Source organism: Epinephelus lanceolatus, chromosome 19 (assembly GCF_041903045.1).
Source record: "Epinephelus lanceolatus isolate andai-2023 chromosome 19, ASM4190304v1, whole genome shotgun sequence".
NCBI classification, from domain to species: Eukaryota; Metazoa; Chordata; class Actinopteri; order Perciformes; family Serranidae; genus Epinephelus; species Epinephelus lanceolatus.
In genome coordinates, this window is record NC_135752.1 from 5,166,780 (window position 1) to 5,183,563 (window position 16,784).

At 40.8% G+C, this 16,784-nt stretch overlaps 1 protein-coding gene across 4 annotated transcripts in view; it reads right to left on the reverse strand.

Moving 5' to 3' along the window:
* Window positions 1–3,270: 3,270 nt before the first annotated feature.
* The window catches only part of tpm2 (tropomyosin 2 (beta)), a 38,551-nt gene continuing 25,037 nt past the window's right edge, over window positions 3,271–16,784 (reverse strand). Inside the window, exons 6-9 of one of the 4 annotated variants that reach the window (XM_033647743.2) lie at window positions 12,884–12,959; window positions 10,988–11,050; window positions 10,801–10,870; window positions 3,271–3,466 (exon numbers count right to left, since the gene is read on the reverse strand). In XM_033647743.2, the coding sequence (XP_033503634.1) occupies window positions 3,384–3,466; window positions 10,801–10,870; window positions 10,988–11,050; window positions 12,884–12,959 (292 nt within the window). In that variant the 3' untranslated portion in view covers window positions 3,271–3,383. Of the gene's footprint in view, window positions 3,467–6,904; window positions 7,308–10,800; window positions 10,871–10,987; window positions 11,051–12,883; window positions 12,960–14,561; window positions 14,638–16,784 lie in introns of those variants that run through there. The other 3 variants (XM_033647745.2, XM_033647742.2, XM_033647744.2) reach the window with 3 other exon arrangements.

Below are 16,784 nucleotides of genomic sequence, written 5' to 3' on the forward strand. Positions count from 1 at the left end.
TATGCTGGCCATGCAAGAACTGGGATGTTTTCCGCTTCCAGGAATTGCGTACAGATCCTTGCAACATGGGGCCGTGCATTATCATGCTGCAACATGAGGTGATGGTCGTGGATGAATGGCACAACAATGGGCCTCAGGATCTCGTCACGGTATCTCTGTGCATTCAAAATGCCATCAATAAAATGCACCTGTGTTCGTCGTCCATAACATACGCCTGCCCATACCATAACCCCACCGCCACCATGGGCCACTCAATCCACAACGTTGACATCAGCAAACCGCTCACCCACATGACGCCACACATGCTGTCTGCCATCTACCCTGAACAGTGAAAACCGGGATTCATCCGTGAAGAGAACACCTCTCCAACGTGCCAGACGCCATCAAATGTGAGCATTTGCCCACTCAGGTCAGTTACGAAGACGAACTGCAGTCAGGTCGAGACCCCGATGAGGACGACGAGCATGCAGATGAGCTTCCCTGAGACGGTTTCTGACAGTTTGTGCAGAAATTCTTTGGTTATGCAAACCGATTGTTGCAGCAGCTGTCCGGGTGGCTGGTCTGAGACGATCTTGGAGGTGAACATGCTGGATGTGGAGGTCCTGGGCTGGTGTGGTTACACGTGGTCTGTGGTTGTGAGGCCGGTTGGATGTACTGCCAAATTGTCTGAAATGCCTTTGGAGACGGCTTATGGTAGAGAAATGAACATTCAATTCACGGGCAACAGCTCTGGTGACATTCCTGCAGTCAGCACGCCAATTGCACGCTCCCTCAAAACTTGTGTGATCTGTGGCATTGTGCTGTGTGATAAAACTGAACATTTCAGAGTGGCCTTTTATTGCGGCCAGCCTAAGGCACACCTGTGCAATAATCATGCTGTCTAATCAGCATCTTAATATGCCACACCTGTGAGGTGGGACGGATTATCTTGGCAAAGGAGAAGTGCTCACACAGATTTAGACAGATTTGTGAACAATATTTGAGGGGAAGTGGTCTTTTGTGTATATAGAAAATGTTTTAGATCTTTGAGTTCAGCTCATGAAAAATGGGAGCAAAAACAAGTGTTGCGTTTATATTTTTGTTCAGTGTAAATGTGTGTGTGTGTGTATGTGTGTTCTATTTTTTTAAGATGTACACCAGCATAAAAATGGAGCATACAAATAACTTTAAGATTTAAAGAACAAAATACAGTTTTTCCTTCCCTTCCATTCCTACATTTGTCCATCTGTCCCTTCTGACCTTCTTCCTTTCTCCCTTCCTTGCCTATTTTGTGATAAATAACTAAGATGCCTTGGGGAAATATATCAAAATAAAAGTGAAAGTTGATGAAATGTGAAAACACAGGTGCAGATACTCCCAACACACATACACACATAACATAAAAATGTTAATTATATAATTATTACTGTTAATATTGATTGCTAGAGGGGAAATTCGGGTGTTGCAAAATTAGATATATTAAAAGCCAAGATTTTAAGGTAAGATTAAGTTATTATGATGGCAACTCTCTTCAGAAATTTTATAAAATGCGATGTTTGAACTTCCTTATAAACCATTTACTAATCCTATTATAAACAAACTGAACTTTGGTATTGGAGTTCTGTACTGTTACTGAAACTGCTTCACATTTGTTGTAAGAAAGATTTGTGATTAGATATCACTGATGCTCAGGCCCGCCATTAGGAAATATGGGCAGGGGGACAACATCTTCAAAAGTGGGCCCTTCATCCACACCCATTGAGTGCAAAATTGTATTCTACCTGAGATAACCCAATTAATCATATTTCCACATGTATTTTGTCTACTCTGTGTTAGAAAAACAAAAATCAAACACTGATTCTAGAAATTTATGCATGATATTAAATCATAACATCAAATAAGGAGTGAACAAATATAATTTTTTTCATTCAGTCTTGAGGCTACTTTTAATTAATTATTGGTCAAATCATGTGCAGAACTGAAATGGTGTAAAGAGTATATGGCTGTCAGCTCTCAGTTTTCCTGTCATACCCAGTTTATCTAATTCCAAGACTGTTCAGGGAGCCCATATGCAGAAATATTTAAATTCACCATTTTTTCAAATGGCAATGCTACTTTTTTACCTTGAATTTATTGTAACTTTGAAGTGTTATTTGTCTCCCTTTCCGACAAGATAGCATAACATGGTTGTGTGTGTTGTGCATTTGTGTTGTGCTTCGTCTTTTCAGTTCATGTTTTGGGGCCCCCTTACAGAGATGGTACATCTCAAGACATTTCTCCTGATATCATGGATTTGACTTTGGCGTACAGTTCTACACATGTACTATATCATGTACTTGCCTGTGCAGGGGTGGCCTAAAGGTTAGGGAAGGTCATTTGTTGAATCGCTGAACAAACAGGCAAAATATGGGAGAGTGAGCAGGCAGTTCTTGCTGCTCCTTCACTTCCAGCAATACAGTATACTATTCTCATCCTCACCTCCTTATCATAAACATCTAGCTGTAATTCAGTGGGATTTATGACATTAATCCAAGAGATTCACTGACAATGAAACCATGTCACTTGCTTAGTTTAATCCACGGGGTTGACACTGGTGATTCTGCATCAGTACATGGGTCGGAAACAATCAATACAACTTTACTTCATATTAACGTAAAAAAAAAAAAAAGAAAAAGACAGAAATCACAATAATTTGTCTGTATGTGTTTGTCAATCAAAGTATTGGACATACTGCCCATCTAGCATAGTGGTTAACATGTGTTAGACTCAGAAAACTATTACATTTTAATATAAGCTAACTGTGAAAAGTCACAACATTTCAAAGATATCTTAGAATTATGATATTTATCATTTCAGGAATGCACTTTTTGTTACAACATATAAAACCTTTATTCAGCTGGGTTAGATGTCAGTACTAAAGCTCCCAGCACTTTCTCCAATTCGTCTTTTAACACAGAAAATCAATTTCATTATTTCTAAAGGATGACAATGTAGAGTTGAGCTTTGCTACATATATGAATATGTCCAAAAAGAAATGCTTTATCATGTTTGATCAAACAAGACAAACTCTGCTAGCAGAACAACAGAAACAGTTACTCTTAAGATAATTCTGTCCATAAGTGACTTTCAGGTGACTGCAAGGAACTTTTTGTTGATGGTAAGATCATTTCTGCTCACATATACAGTGCACACAAAATAGTTTTCAATTTGTAATAGACAATTTCTTGCTCATGTCACTTCAGGGGCTCCATAGATTTATATCTGAACCAATCCTTGTATAACTTTTTTTCATTTTGTTTTGTTTTGTTTACTATAACAACTGTTGATGTTATGTTAAGATTCCATCTGTATGGGTGTACACTGGGTGCTTTTTTGCTGTTGTTCTTCTAGCTCTAAAGAGGTGTCTATAGATTGTTGAGCTCCAAAAGGGTTTGGTCCAACACCTGGTGCATATCCAGGTTCTCTTCTTTGGCTTGGGCCAGTTTCTCTGGAGGAGGAAACAAAGTCACAGGTGAGTTTCCAAATACATGCATGGAAATGCAGATAGAGAAAATCAAGAGTGTCTCTAATTTTACACAGTCTTTACCTCAGCATAGAAGGGTTTGCTAAAAGACAGATGTGAGGCTTAATCAGCAGGTATCAGAGGATCAAAAGAGAATAATGAAATGCTGCTGGAGGACATCACAAACTTGTTTTAACACTTCACTAAATTTTACAATAACCCCCCCCTTTTTTTTTTTTTTTTTTACAAAACTGTAATTTCCTAAAAAATTTGATAATCTCCTTAACTTCCCTGAAAAAAACCCAATGCCATTTGGTACTTTTTTACAACAACAAAGAAAAAAAAAACTTTTTATACTGAGGCTGCAACTAATGATTATTTTACAATTAACCATCTGAGAGTGTGTATCTGTCTGTTCACAGCTAACCTCACAAACTACTGGACCAATAAGCCTCATATTTTCTCTTTGCTGGCCAGTAGGGTCTGTAAGTTTTCCGGAAGTTGGCTCAGCTAGAGACAACAATCCTTACCTAGTCTGTTGCAGGACACATTACGTTCTTCATCATGGCTCAAAACTGACATCCAAATAAATGTTTGGTCTCATTTTAAACCGGAATAGATCGATTCTATAACTGATATATTATGATCCACTAAAATTAGGCATGACACAAGATGAATTACACACCATTTGTGTTGTCTTCGCTGCCATTTTGACTGCAAGGGAGCTAGGAGGGCAGCTGCAACCTGATTTCTTTCCATTCACTGCATGGCGTCATGCCACACTTAGAGCACTTCAGAAGTGTTTTGTTGCCTGATTTTGTAGACTTGCAGGCTTTGCTGATTTGGTCATTTTTCTTGATATTTGTGCTTCTACCATAAGGAAGATGAGCTTCTAACTGCAGTACAGCATTTCAGACTCCAGTCCAATCCAACAACATCAATTCTTCAAGGAAAGTGAGATTCTTCTTGTCAGCCTGGCATTGGAATATTTACAAAGCACAGATGTCATGTGCAAATCATGCTCACTAAGGTCACATAAGGTTGGAATTGACCTATGGCTAAGCCCTGCCCTCAAACGCGATGAGCCAATCACAGTGCGTATAGCCATTCCCATACACTTGGACATTCTCTGCCTGGACGTCCATTGAAATGCATTACAGAAAGTCAGTTTCATTCGGTTTAAAAATGGTCAAACAGTGTGCATGGGGTACATGCAATTCCGACACAAGGTATCCTGAGAGGCTGGGCGACGAAAGTGTCTCCTTTGGATAAAGTTGTGTGGTAACGGTAGACCACAACATCATCTCAATGTGAATAAGATTAACAAGGACGTCTACATCTGTTCTAAGATAAGTCAACATCGTGTTTGAGGCAACATATTGTCATTTTGCTGGAAAGAAATGTAAAGTTATCTTTAACATCTCTGCTTTGTTCATCATGTCACCTTGTTTGCTGGGAGTTCATTAGCCTATTTTGTTCTAGTTTTGTACTTTGGTGACCGTACATCATTGCTGACTGTTGTCCAAAGGGCTCTAGTTAAACTAACGTTAACTTCTGGACCTTAGCTTCATTAACTCATCTGTAATTGCAGAGATAACAAAGGTTGGCAAACGTTATGCTGGATGATTCAGTGTAAATGCTGTTGATTCACTGATTCCAAGTGGACATTTATGTCAAATTTGAAGATATTCCCATAAGGCATTCTTGAGATATTGTGTTCACAAGGATTGGACATACGTATGGACAACCCGAAAACATAATGCCTCTGGCCACAGCAATTGCCAGTGACGACGCATAAAAGCTTATAGTTATGAGTTTTATTTTATATCACGATAAGGTTGATCTTTGTGTGCCGTGATTAAATGCCTGCATTCAGCATGTTCTCACAGTGAGATCACGATGAGACTATTTAAGTGAAAGAGCCCTGTGGGTGAAATCCTCTCAACTAATCATGGCAAAGAAGTCGGTCTAGTGAGTTGTGTTGGCAGGGTGTTGGGGGCAGCCTTTAGTGGGGAGTTACACCTTTAACGGACAGTTTGGATTTTTTAAAATGGGGTTGTATGGGGTACTTATCCATAATCAGTGTGTTACCTACGGTAGATGTCTGTCGGCACGCCCTGAGTTTGGAGAAGCAGGCTGAAGGCCAAAATGGAAGCTAAGCAATGTACTACTGTGGAGGGGTCAGCAACAAAATGTATTTCAGCCACCTATAAAAAGTCCCACCTAAAAACTCAATATCAACTTAAGGGTATATTACATTTAGGATATGTTTTCACTGCTCTACCGTCAGACAGCGATTTCTGGTAGGATAATATAAGGCCATTATATAGCTCACTTCAAAGCCAGACTCCATTGAGAAAAACAATAATTTAATATCACTGAAAACAGGAGCTGGGCAATGTGCTGCTGTGGGAGGGTCAGCACCAAAATGTATTTCAGCCACCTAAAAAAGTCCCACCTGATAAAAATCAATATTAGCTTAAGTATGCACTATAATGAGACTAGACCAGCAGTTCCTGTGTTCAGCAATGTTAAATCACTGTTCTTCTTAACAGTCTGGCAGCTTTGTTTTCCCATGAGAAATTACTGTCTGAAATTAAAGTACAGCAGAGAAAATATTCGAAATATAGTGCACACTTAAACTGATATTGACTTTTTTTACCTGGGACTTTTTAGGTGGCTAAAACCAGTTTTGTTGCTGGCCCCTCTACAGCAGTACATTGCTGAGCTTTCATGTCAGACTCTAGCCTTCTCCAAACTGGGGGCCTGACATCTACTGTACAGTATGTATTATACTACAGTATCTATGGATAGGTACCCCATACAACCCCACTTCCAAAAAACTGAACTATCCCTTTAACTTACATGAGTAGTCAAGTTGTTCCCAATCGTCCCCCTTTTGCTTTTTGTCATTACAGCAGCAATGCATCTTAAGATGGGCATCATGTGACTCACGTAGCATTGAAGCATAAAATGTCTTATGCAGAAACATCTGGAATTCAATTTGCCTTTTGACCTTGAGACATGCACTAGCCTATGTTTTATGTACTTGTATTAGCCCATTTCGTATAAAATCCCTGTCTATAGCTTGCTGGGCAGAGAGGTGCAGACAGATACTACAAGTGTGTTTCTCTCCATGCTGCATGAATGCTCATCATCAACCACCATTTGTCTTTGAAACCTAAGTAAAAATTATTTAAATTGGAACTTTACTGAGATTTTCTTCAACAAAGCATTCTTTTGCAAGAGGTTATAGTGTATGTATTAGAGATACATGAAAACACTTCAAATGTCCTTCTTTCTGTTTACAGCTACATCCTGGTGTTCAACAAAGCAGTTGCTTAATATCCATGCACTGCTTATAAATGAGAAATAGAAGAAGGAAACAAAAGAGAAAGAAGACACAACTGGAAGGAGACAGAATAGCCAAGAGAGCTTTAATACATTTGTTACAGAAGGGGGGGTTTACATGAATATTCAGTAAAGAGAGGACATTAACTCAGCGAACCTGCAGACACACAGCAGTGACTGGGTGAGCAATAACTGCAGTAACTTAACCCTCTGTACAAAGACTAGTGCTTTGTAATACAGATACAGCTTACTGGAGGGTTGGTGGATTCAGAACATTACATTTCTAGATTCTTCTAGCCCCTGATACCACTGTGGAATGGAACAGAACAAGAGCAAGCAGGCCGAGAGGAGTTCAGACAGGAAGGAGGCGCGAAGAGGAAGTGAAAGAGCAGTTACAGTGTAGTCATGTCATTGAGGGCCAGGTCCAGCTCTTCACTGAGAGCCTTACCCTTCAGCTTCTGAGCATACACTTCATCTGGAGGAGGACACACACACACACACACATACACACACACACAAACACACACACACACACACACAGATAGAGACACAGGGGACCAAGCAGACAGACGCACAGAATGGAAACGGAATGAGGCAATTGAACACGAGACAGAAAAGTACAACAAAAAGAAAATTAAGACTGCATCAAAACTGGTAACCCTCAAACTGAACGAGCAAGACTCACTGGTGTTAATGTTATCAGATTAGCTGGTTACTGCAGCTCACCACGCCTCAATTCTCAACTTGAAGCTTGTTCAGCCAAATGATGTAATCCCTGATCTCTTTCCACCGAGTTCAAATGCACACAAACTGAACAGGTCATGCAGCGTTATTCAACAAAGGCTCCACTCAACATCTCATGTATACAATCCATGCCACAGACAACAGGATCAGTATCAGGACAGGCCTAACCAACACCTCCTAGATCAGAAGTGATTTGCAGAGTTAAATTGTTAATGAAATTATTTGTGCATTCAGGGAACCCTCTGCAAGCCATGTTGGAAGTCCAAACCTCCTGGAAACAATGTATATGCTGTTCTATCTCTCTCTGACTGTGATGTGTCAAGAAAATCAGATCATTTCACTACTAACAAAGTCTAACTCAGGCCTATTCAACTGGCAGCCCACAGGCCACATCTGACCCAGAGGCAACATCCAAGTGGCCCAGCTAGGGGTGGGTACTGAGACCTGGTATTAAACGGTAGTATTAATAAGCTCCGACATTATTGGCTATTTTATTGTTACTTTTTAAAATTTTGGTTTCATATATCATCATTTTGCATCCTCTCTCCTGCTCTCTGCATGTCGGGACACGGGAGTGAACTCCTCCACACGCACATCAACACAACAGAGTGAAGTCAGACAACAACAGGGAGGCCACAGTGCAGATGAAGGAAAGATACTCTAGAGATTACTCTAGCTGATGACAGATACGCTTGTTACTGTAAGTAAGTGCAATGAAACCTTCACCAGTAAAAAGCCAGGCAGTGCGCGTCCTCAGTAGAGAGGTGACAGAGAGCAGGATGAATGATACTGATGTCTGTGTTCTCCATGCTTACATAATATTACTTTCTTCACTCAGTATTGTGATGTCAGGAGAAATATGAACTTATGCAGGGTTCAGACTACACAATATCAACCCAATTATAGCCCGACTCAGCATTGTACAGTGTCGGCTTGGAATGTAAATGACAATGAGTGTTGTACACGATAATCCATCACTTTATCTTGTGTAGTGTGTCACAATAGACGACAACCGATACCATTTCTGGGACGTCTCACAACATCCTGACAGAAAGTCTAGTATGTTTAATTTTCTTTTTGTCTTCCACGACTTCTCCCATCACAGCCGTCACCTTGACCATTAGAAACACAGAGCGAACTGCTGTGAACAACTCTATGACAACAACATCCCAGCCTTTTCGATATTTCTCTAGGGACGACCACACAGAGTAAAAAGGGAAAAATGATGGCGTGAAACAGCAGAGCCACTTTAGCAACACAATGAGTACTGCCATTAGCATCAGGCTAGCAAAGAATGTTATTTCCTCATAATGGAGAAGGATATAAAGGAATTAAATAGACCCTTTTACTGTTAGTAAACAGTATGACATATTTTGGCGGGCCTGGCTTATGTACACACTACACGATATTAGACTGATTCTAGCCCGACGCAGCAACGTACAGTGTTGGCAAGGATCGTGAACGACAACAAGTGTCGTACGCGATAATCCATAGTTTCATCTCTTGTAGTGTGTCATAGTAGACGACAATCAACGCCATGTCTGGGATGCCTCATGATGTTCCAACAGAAAGTCTAGCATGTTTGATTGTCTTTTTGTCGTTCATGGCTTCTCCTGTCACAGCTGTCACTTTGACCAATAGAAGCACAGAGTGATTTGCTGCTGTGGACAACTGTACGGCAACAACATCCCAGCCTTTTAGATATTTCCCTAGGGATGACCACACAGAGTAAAAAGGAAAAAATGATGGCATGAAACAGCCGAGTCACTTTAGCAACACAGTGAGTACTGCCATTAGCAATGTTATTTCCTCATAATGGAGAAGGATATAAAGAAATTAAATAGACCCTTTTACTGTTAGTAAACAGTATGACATATTTTGGTGGGCTGGGTTTAGCTGGAGGCAACACAATTCTCTACAGACATTAGGTAGCGCAAGTTTTGTTGGCGTGCTTTTGACAATGGAAGAAGAAGTTGCGAGTGGTGCATTCTGAAATACTCACTCCGAGTGCTGGAGTACACTCTAGTACAATGTGGGCCGTTCGTAAACTCAGAGTGTTGTCAGAATGTACCATTCAGTTATCCAAAGCACCGCACTCTCAGAGTGGCAGGGCGCATTCTCAGAGTACTCTCAGTACTTCAAATGTAGCTCCTGTCATTCGGTGGCCCTTTTTACATTATTACAATAACATTTCAGCTGGGACATGAACAGCCATAGTGACTGAAATAATAGTAATAGTAATAATAATAAAAGTACAGCAAGAACAATCCAATGACATCACGCACATTGTGAAAGACGACCAGGGATGATTGGTCATTGACCAACGTGTAGTCTGTTATGTCTGTCGGCCGAGTCACTGCAATATTTTATGACTCCACAATCGCCACATGTCACACATGTGGTGTCTCAAATCAGTGAAGTTTGCCCTTGCCTGACGTCCAGCAGAGGGAGCTGGGGAACAGGGTGGAAATTAAGCCAGCTGGGTATAATCATCAATCTGGAATATTTCCACTGCCAGCTTACCTAAGGCTGGAGATAGCCCTATTGGATTAAGAGGAGAGCTGGAGCGGTCAGAGGGAGAGAAACCATGGAGACAAAAGGACCCCCAAGAAGTAACCAAAGCTCCCAGTGAAGAGTACAAAGCTTCTCTGACATCTCTACCTCTGTTTCTCCGAGAGAACAACACCCCCACATCTCAAGGGAAGTGACTGCCCTGATTTGGGTAGACTTTAAGTTTGTTTACTCCTCTGCCCTTTTCCCTGATCATTAATAAAACTCAAGCCTTTGTTACTTACACCCTACATCTCCTGACAATTTTCTCCTCCGTTTACCACACACACTAAGCCTTTACAGATTCTCATAGCTGTGCTCATCAAGACCACAAGACCGCAGTGGTGTAAACCACAGAAATAATGTGTTTCAATATCATCATTCTGTCACTGGGTAAGTTAAACATGTACAAAGAGCAAGTCAATACTGAAGTTGCATAATGAGGCTAACACAAGGCATTAGAGAGAGGTGACTTTGGTCTTTCCAATCATTAATGGCTTCATCAGTTAACCACAGCACAACTACCCAGCCAGGCACCAGCCAAGTACCAACAGCAGAAGTGAAAGTAGCGATGCTCTGTGTGACTGTAACATTTTTATCGAGTAGAGTGAGCATTCTTGTTAGTGCTAACAGTGGAAGTCCGAGCAGAGACAACACAAGTGAGTGTTGAATACCTTCCAAATCATCAATGGTCTTCTCCAGCTTGGCCACAGACCTCTCTGCAAACTCTGCACGAGTCTCAGCCTGGGACACAAACAACACGTGTCAATGCACAGTATGACATGCATGAATACTGTCATTTGTTAAGTTCAGATGGGGAGGTAAGCAACAGAATCTGTAACAGTGTAACAGAAACCTTACCTCTTTCAGTTTGTCAGTAAGAACTTTAATTTCTTCCTCGTATTTGTCCTCCTTTTGTGAGTACTGAAATCCAAACAGAAAAGGTATTAACAAAGTGCAATTCAAATTTACACCTCCGGTGTTAACTACTAAACGGAGACAGACTTCGTAGGTGGATGATAAATGCAAGACTTTGCTGTATTACTTTGGCATTTGAATTTCTTTAAGAAAGACAGGTAGGATAGTTATGCAGAATTGGGGGTGAAACACAGCATTAAACAGTAAACTGTTATGACAGCTATAGGTCATTTGAACCTTGTCATGCAGTTTGTACTTCTCACGTATGTTCAGTACATTCAAGATACAGAGCATCTGCCTTTCTGAAAGACAAGTCAAATGGTCTTTAAGAAATCCAAGTTGTTTAACAACACTTACTGCAGTTTTCAAGGTATTTCCAGGATCTTTAGAAACTGTCTCTTATTGTGTAGCTAAAAAAATATGCTGTACATCGTACTCAAAAAAGATTAACTTATTCCGAAATTTTAAATTCTACATCCAAACAAACGTGGTAGCTGGAAATGACATTGTCAACTTTGAGCCCATCCCACCTGGCACCAGACGTCAAGATGACATCAGAAAGATGTTGGACTCTTATGTCAGACAGAAGTTAAATTTTAGTGGGAATGAAAATCGGGTTGACAATATTTTAAATGTGTAACGATGTTAGAATCTCACATTGTGTGGACATTAACACTATGACATTTTGCAGACATTGGGTTTTGTTCTACAAACCTTACGACTAAATGTCTGTATTCTACATCAAGATTATGTCAGAAAGATGTTGGATTCTCATGTCAGAAGTTAAATTTCTGTTGAAATGAAAATCAGGTTGATTATATTTTAAATGTTTCACATTAGAATTTCATGGATTTCATAGTGTAGGTATTCTACATCAAGATAATGTTGGCATGAGACATTTAGAAGATGTTGGATTTTGGTTATTTAATAACACAAGTTAAAAACCAACAAAATATCAACGTCATCTGCCTTGAGTAGTCACAGTCAAATTGAAATTGGCATTAGATGTTGTCCCGACATTGAATTTTGGTCACCTGATGTCACAACCTAAATTCAATCATACATCAAAGTGGTTGGCTGGAAAAGTTTTATTGTGTTGTCTGTGATTTATCATAAAAATGGTGGGGCGGCAGTAGCTCAGTCCATAGGGACTTGGGTTGGGAACCGGAGGGTCGCCTGTTCGAGTCCCCGTCCGGACCAAAATATGGAGCATGGACTGTGGCTGGAGAGGTGCCAGTTCACCTCCTGGGCACTGCCGAGGTGCTGCTTGAGCAAGGCACCGAACCCCCCAACTGCTTGGGGCGCCTCACCAAGGGCAGCCCCCTCACTCTGACATCTCTCCACTTTGTGCATCTATAGGTCCTGTTTGTGCATGTGTGTGTCTTTCGGACCTGTGTGTAATTGACAAGCAAGAGTGAAAACATTGAATTTCCCCTCAGGGGGATTAATAAAGTAAATAAACTTAAACTTAACTTGATGCAGATTTCTGAGATATGTGCGTGAGTGAGTGTGTGTATGTATCAGTAATGATAGTATATGAGAGGGACAAAGTTGGGCTACTTGTTGCCAAAGTCTTTATTTAAAACTCAGACTTTCTGTCTGGTCAAATGCAGAACTTGAAACAAAGTGTAATTTGTAGTTGGACCTTCCTCTTCTAAACCCTAAGTTGCAGTTTATCATGTCTTTATGTCTCTATAGTGGGATAATGAGGACTGTATATATGTTGGTGAATGGACATGGGTTCCTATCACTGTATGTCTTTGAATTAGATCTTGTCTTTGCTTTGTTCTGATGTTGGGGCCGTTCCTGTGGCTGAATGTCCCTCAGCTCCTACTGTACCTTCTCGGCCTGGGCTTCCAGTGACTTCAAGTTGTTGGTGACATTTTTCAACTCTTCCTCAAGGTCACCTGATTTACTGAGCAAGGTAAGAGAGAGGAAAAGCAAGAGAAGAAAAAGCAGTGATTTGAAAGGTAGGACAGCAGAGGAGATCCAACCCTGATGCTGTTAAAAGGACTGTGCCAGTATTTTTAGAAACATTTCTGTCTGTCTTACTCAGAGACAGAGGATGGATATCTGTCATGAAGCTGCTCTGTTTACATCTGACTCTAAGTAAGACAGCAAACAAGGGTTTCAGCAAAACATCAGGGTGTTTTTTCAAAGGAAAACGTAGGCATGGCTGGATGGCAGATTACAGCCAAAATGAACATCTAGATTAATCACAAATTAAAAAATAACTCTGTTGTTATTCTATATGTTTCCAGTAAGTCCCATGTGCAGACCCAAACTAACAACTTTAATTGCATTCCTTAATACTTGATGATTTTTACTCTGTCTGTGGCTCTTTGCCTCAAACTCACTGTTTTCTACTGGAGATGTAAAGCTTTAATAAATAGCATAAGCATAACAACTTCTTTCATTAATTCACATCTAGTGCTCTAGGTGGCAGCAGGACAGGGTATGGGGAATTGAGTCAGACTAAACTACGATACGTGTGTTCATGGTAATGAAGGAACATGTCAGGCAGTGTAACAGAGTGGCTCATTAAAGAGGGGCGGCTGTGGCTCAGAGGTAGAGTGAGTCGTCCATCAATTGGAAGATTAGCGGCTCAATCCCCGGTTCCTCCTGTCTGCATGCCAAAGTATCCTTGAGCAAGATACTCACTCACACACAGTACCATGCAGTGAGTACTGATGGCTGTTCCATCAGCCATCAATCTAAGTCACTCACACACCGATGGCTGTTCCATCGGTGTGCACCAAAATAAGCAAATGTTGAGTTTTCGAGCAGCAACTTCACACAACTAACTCAATGTATGGCAGAATGATTTTGTTTGTTTTCTTATACCCAACTGAGCTTTCTTCTGTTGTAGTGTTCTTAGTTGTCAAACAGAAAATGTACCCAACCACTCAGAACATTCCTCTGGGTGCTCTCACTGTCATTGAGAACATCTTTCACCATACATTGTTTGTGGAGTAGTTTCAGAGTTTATGACATCACAAATATGATTTTTAGCACTCTAGTTTTCGGATCTGTGAGCGAGCTGTTAATGATTACTAATATTTTTGGGCTGTCTTAGACCTTAGGAATAACATGAATTTTGAAAATGGCCATAGTTCCCCTTTAATGTGTTTTTGTAATCATGATATCACTTCCTGTCTAGCCGCTGTTCCACCAACTTATGTAACTCCATGTAATCTCTCAATCAATCTTCAGTATTACCTTAACTGTCTCTCTGAAAAAATGAAAGTGTGCCTCCCACTCCTGATAATCAAACCTATTCGCTTAAATCAAGTCATTGTTGGTTTTGGTCTTATCATGGGATTTGTTATCAAGAAAAACTATATAGAATATCACCAGACTTGTCCAGTCAGTACTGACTGAAGGACATGCTTGATGTCATAGAGGGTAAGTGCAGGCTAAGACAGGAAACAGAGAGAGGGGATGAGAGGCTGCAGGTCAGAGGAGCAGAAGGCAGCAGGTCAGAATTTGACCTCGGTGGAGTTTGTACAGTAAGTACCTCTTCCTCTCCGCACATCATGGACTTCAAATTCTGATCCATTAGTCTGAGCTCCTCCTCCAGCTCCCTCACTCGCCTGAAGGGGTTAGTCCAGGAGGTCAGGGTGAGGGGGGACAGTGGGCAGGGCAGCCAGAAAACAATAACAAACAATAACAAGTCCCATACAGGCGGTGGTGGTGTGTTCAGACATGCACACATAAAAACACACACCCAGGTCTCTATGTGATTAGTGTTTTCATTATGTCACACATGGCTACATGATGCTCAATCACCAGAACACTTCAAGTGAGTAATCAATTAGTCAGTCAACAAAAAATTTATCAACAACAATTTTAATAGTAATAATAATCGTTTAGGTCATTTACAGTCAGGTCCACAATTATTTGGACAATGATACAGCTGTCGTCATTTTGGCTCTGTACACCACCACAATGGGTTTTAAATGAAACAATGAATACCTGCTTAAAGTGCAGACTCTCAGCTTTCATTTAAGGCTTTTTTCAAAAATGTAGTATGAACCGTGTAGGAATGACAACCATTTCTTCACACAGTCCCCCAACTTTAAGGGCTCATAAGTATTTGGACAAACTAACATAATCATCAATTAAACAGTCAGTTTTAATACTTGGTTGCAAATCCTTTACAGTCAATGACTGCCTGAAGTGTTGGACACATAGGCATCACCAGATGCTGGGTTTCTTCCCTGGTGATGCTCTGCCAGCCCTTTACTGCAGCCATCTGCACTTCCTGCTTGTGATTTGGGTGTTTTGCCCTCAGTTTTGGCTTCAGCAAGAGAAACGCATGCTCAGTTGGATTCAGGTCAGATGATATGACTTGGCCATTGCAGAACATTCCACTTCTTTGCCTTAAAAATGTCTTTGGTTGCTTTTGCAGTATGCTTCAGGTCATTGTCCAACTGCACTGTGAAGCATCGTCCAATGAGTTTTGAAGCATTTGGTTGAATCTGAGCAGATAATGTAGCCCCAAACACTTCAGCTTTCATCCTGCTGCTCTTGTCAACAGTCACATCATCAATAAATACAAGAGAACCAGTTCCACTGGCAGCCATACATGGCCATGACATAACAGTACCTCCACCATGCTTCACTGATGAGGTGGTGTGCTTTGGATCATGAGCAGTTCCTTCCCTTCTTCCCTCTCTTGTCTTCCCATCATTCTGGTAGTTGATCTTTGTTTTATCTGTCCATAGTATGCTGTTCCACAACTGTACAGGCTTTTCAGATGGTTTTTGACAAACTCTAATCTGGCCTTCCATTTTTAAGGCTAACCAATGGTTTGCATCTTGTGATAAACCCTCTGTATTTATTCTAGTGAAGTCTTGTCTTGCTTACAAGAGCAGCAGGATGAAAGCTGAAGTGTTTGGGGCAACATTATCTGCTCAGATTCAACCAAATGCTTCAAAACTCATTGGACGATGCTTCACAGTGCAGTTGGACATTGACCTGAAGCATATTGCAAAAGCAACCAAAGACATTTTTAAGGCAAAGAAGTGGAATGTTCTGCAATGGCCAAGTCATATCATCTGACCTGAATCCAACTGAGCATGCGTTTCTCTTGCTGAAGCCAAAACTGAGGGCAAAACACCCAAATCACAAGCAGGAAGTGCAGACGGCTGCAGTAAATGGCTGACAGAGCATCACCAGGGAAGAAGCCCAGCATCTGATGATGCCTATGTGTCCAACACTTCAGGCAGTCATTGACTGTAAAGGATTTGCAACCAAGTATTAAAACTGACTGTTTAATTGATGATTATGTTAGTTTGTCCAAATACTTATGAGCCCTTAAAGTCGGGGGACTGTGTGAAGAAATGGTTGTCATTCCTACACGGTTCATACTACATTTTTGAAAAAAGCCTTAAATGAAAGCTGAGAGTCTGCACTTTAAGCAGGTATTCATTGTTTCATTTAAAACCCATTGTGGTGGTGTACAGAGCCAAAATGACAACAACTGTATCATTGTCCAAATAATTATGGACCTGACTGTATAAAGACAAATGCCTAATCTAAATTTAAGTTTCTCCAATGTGAGAATTTACTGGTTTTCTTTCATCTGTAACACTCAGGGCCTAATTCACAAAGAATGAACTGCGGCCGCTGATAGCACCTTGAATTGCACTTCACTTGCACCCGCAGTTTGCGCCGTCTTAACGTCCTATTCACAAAGGATATTGCGCTAATGATATACCAGCGCAAACACGCCCAC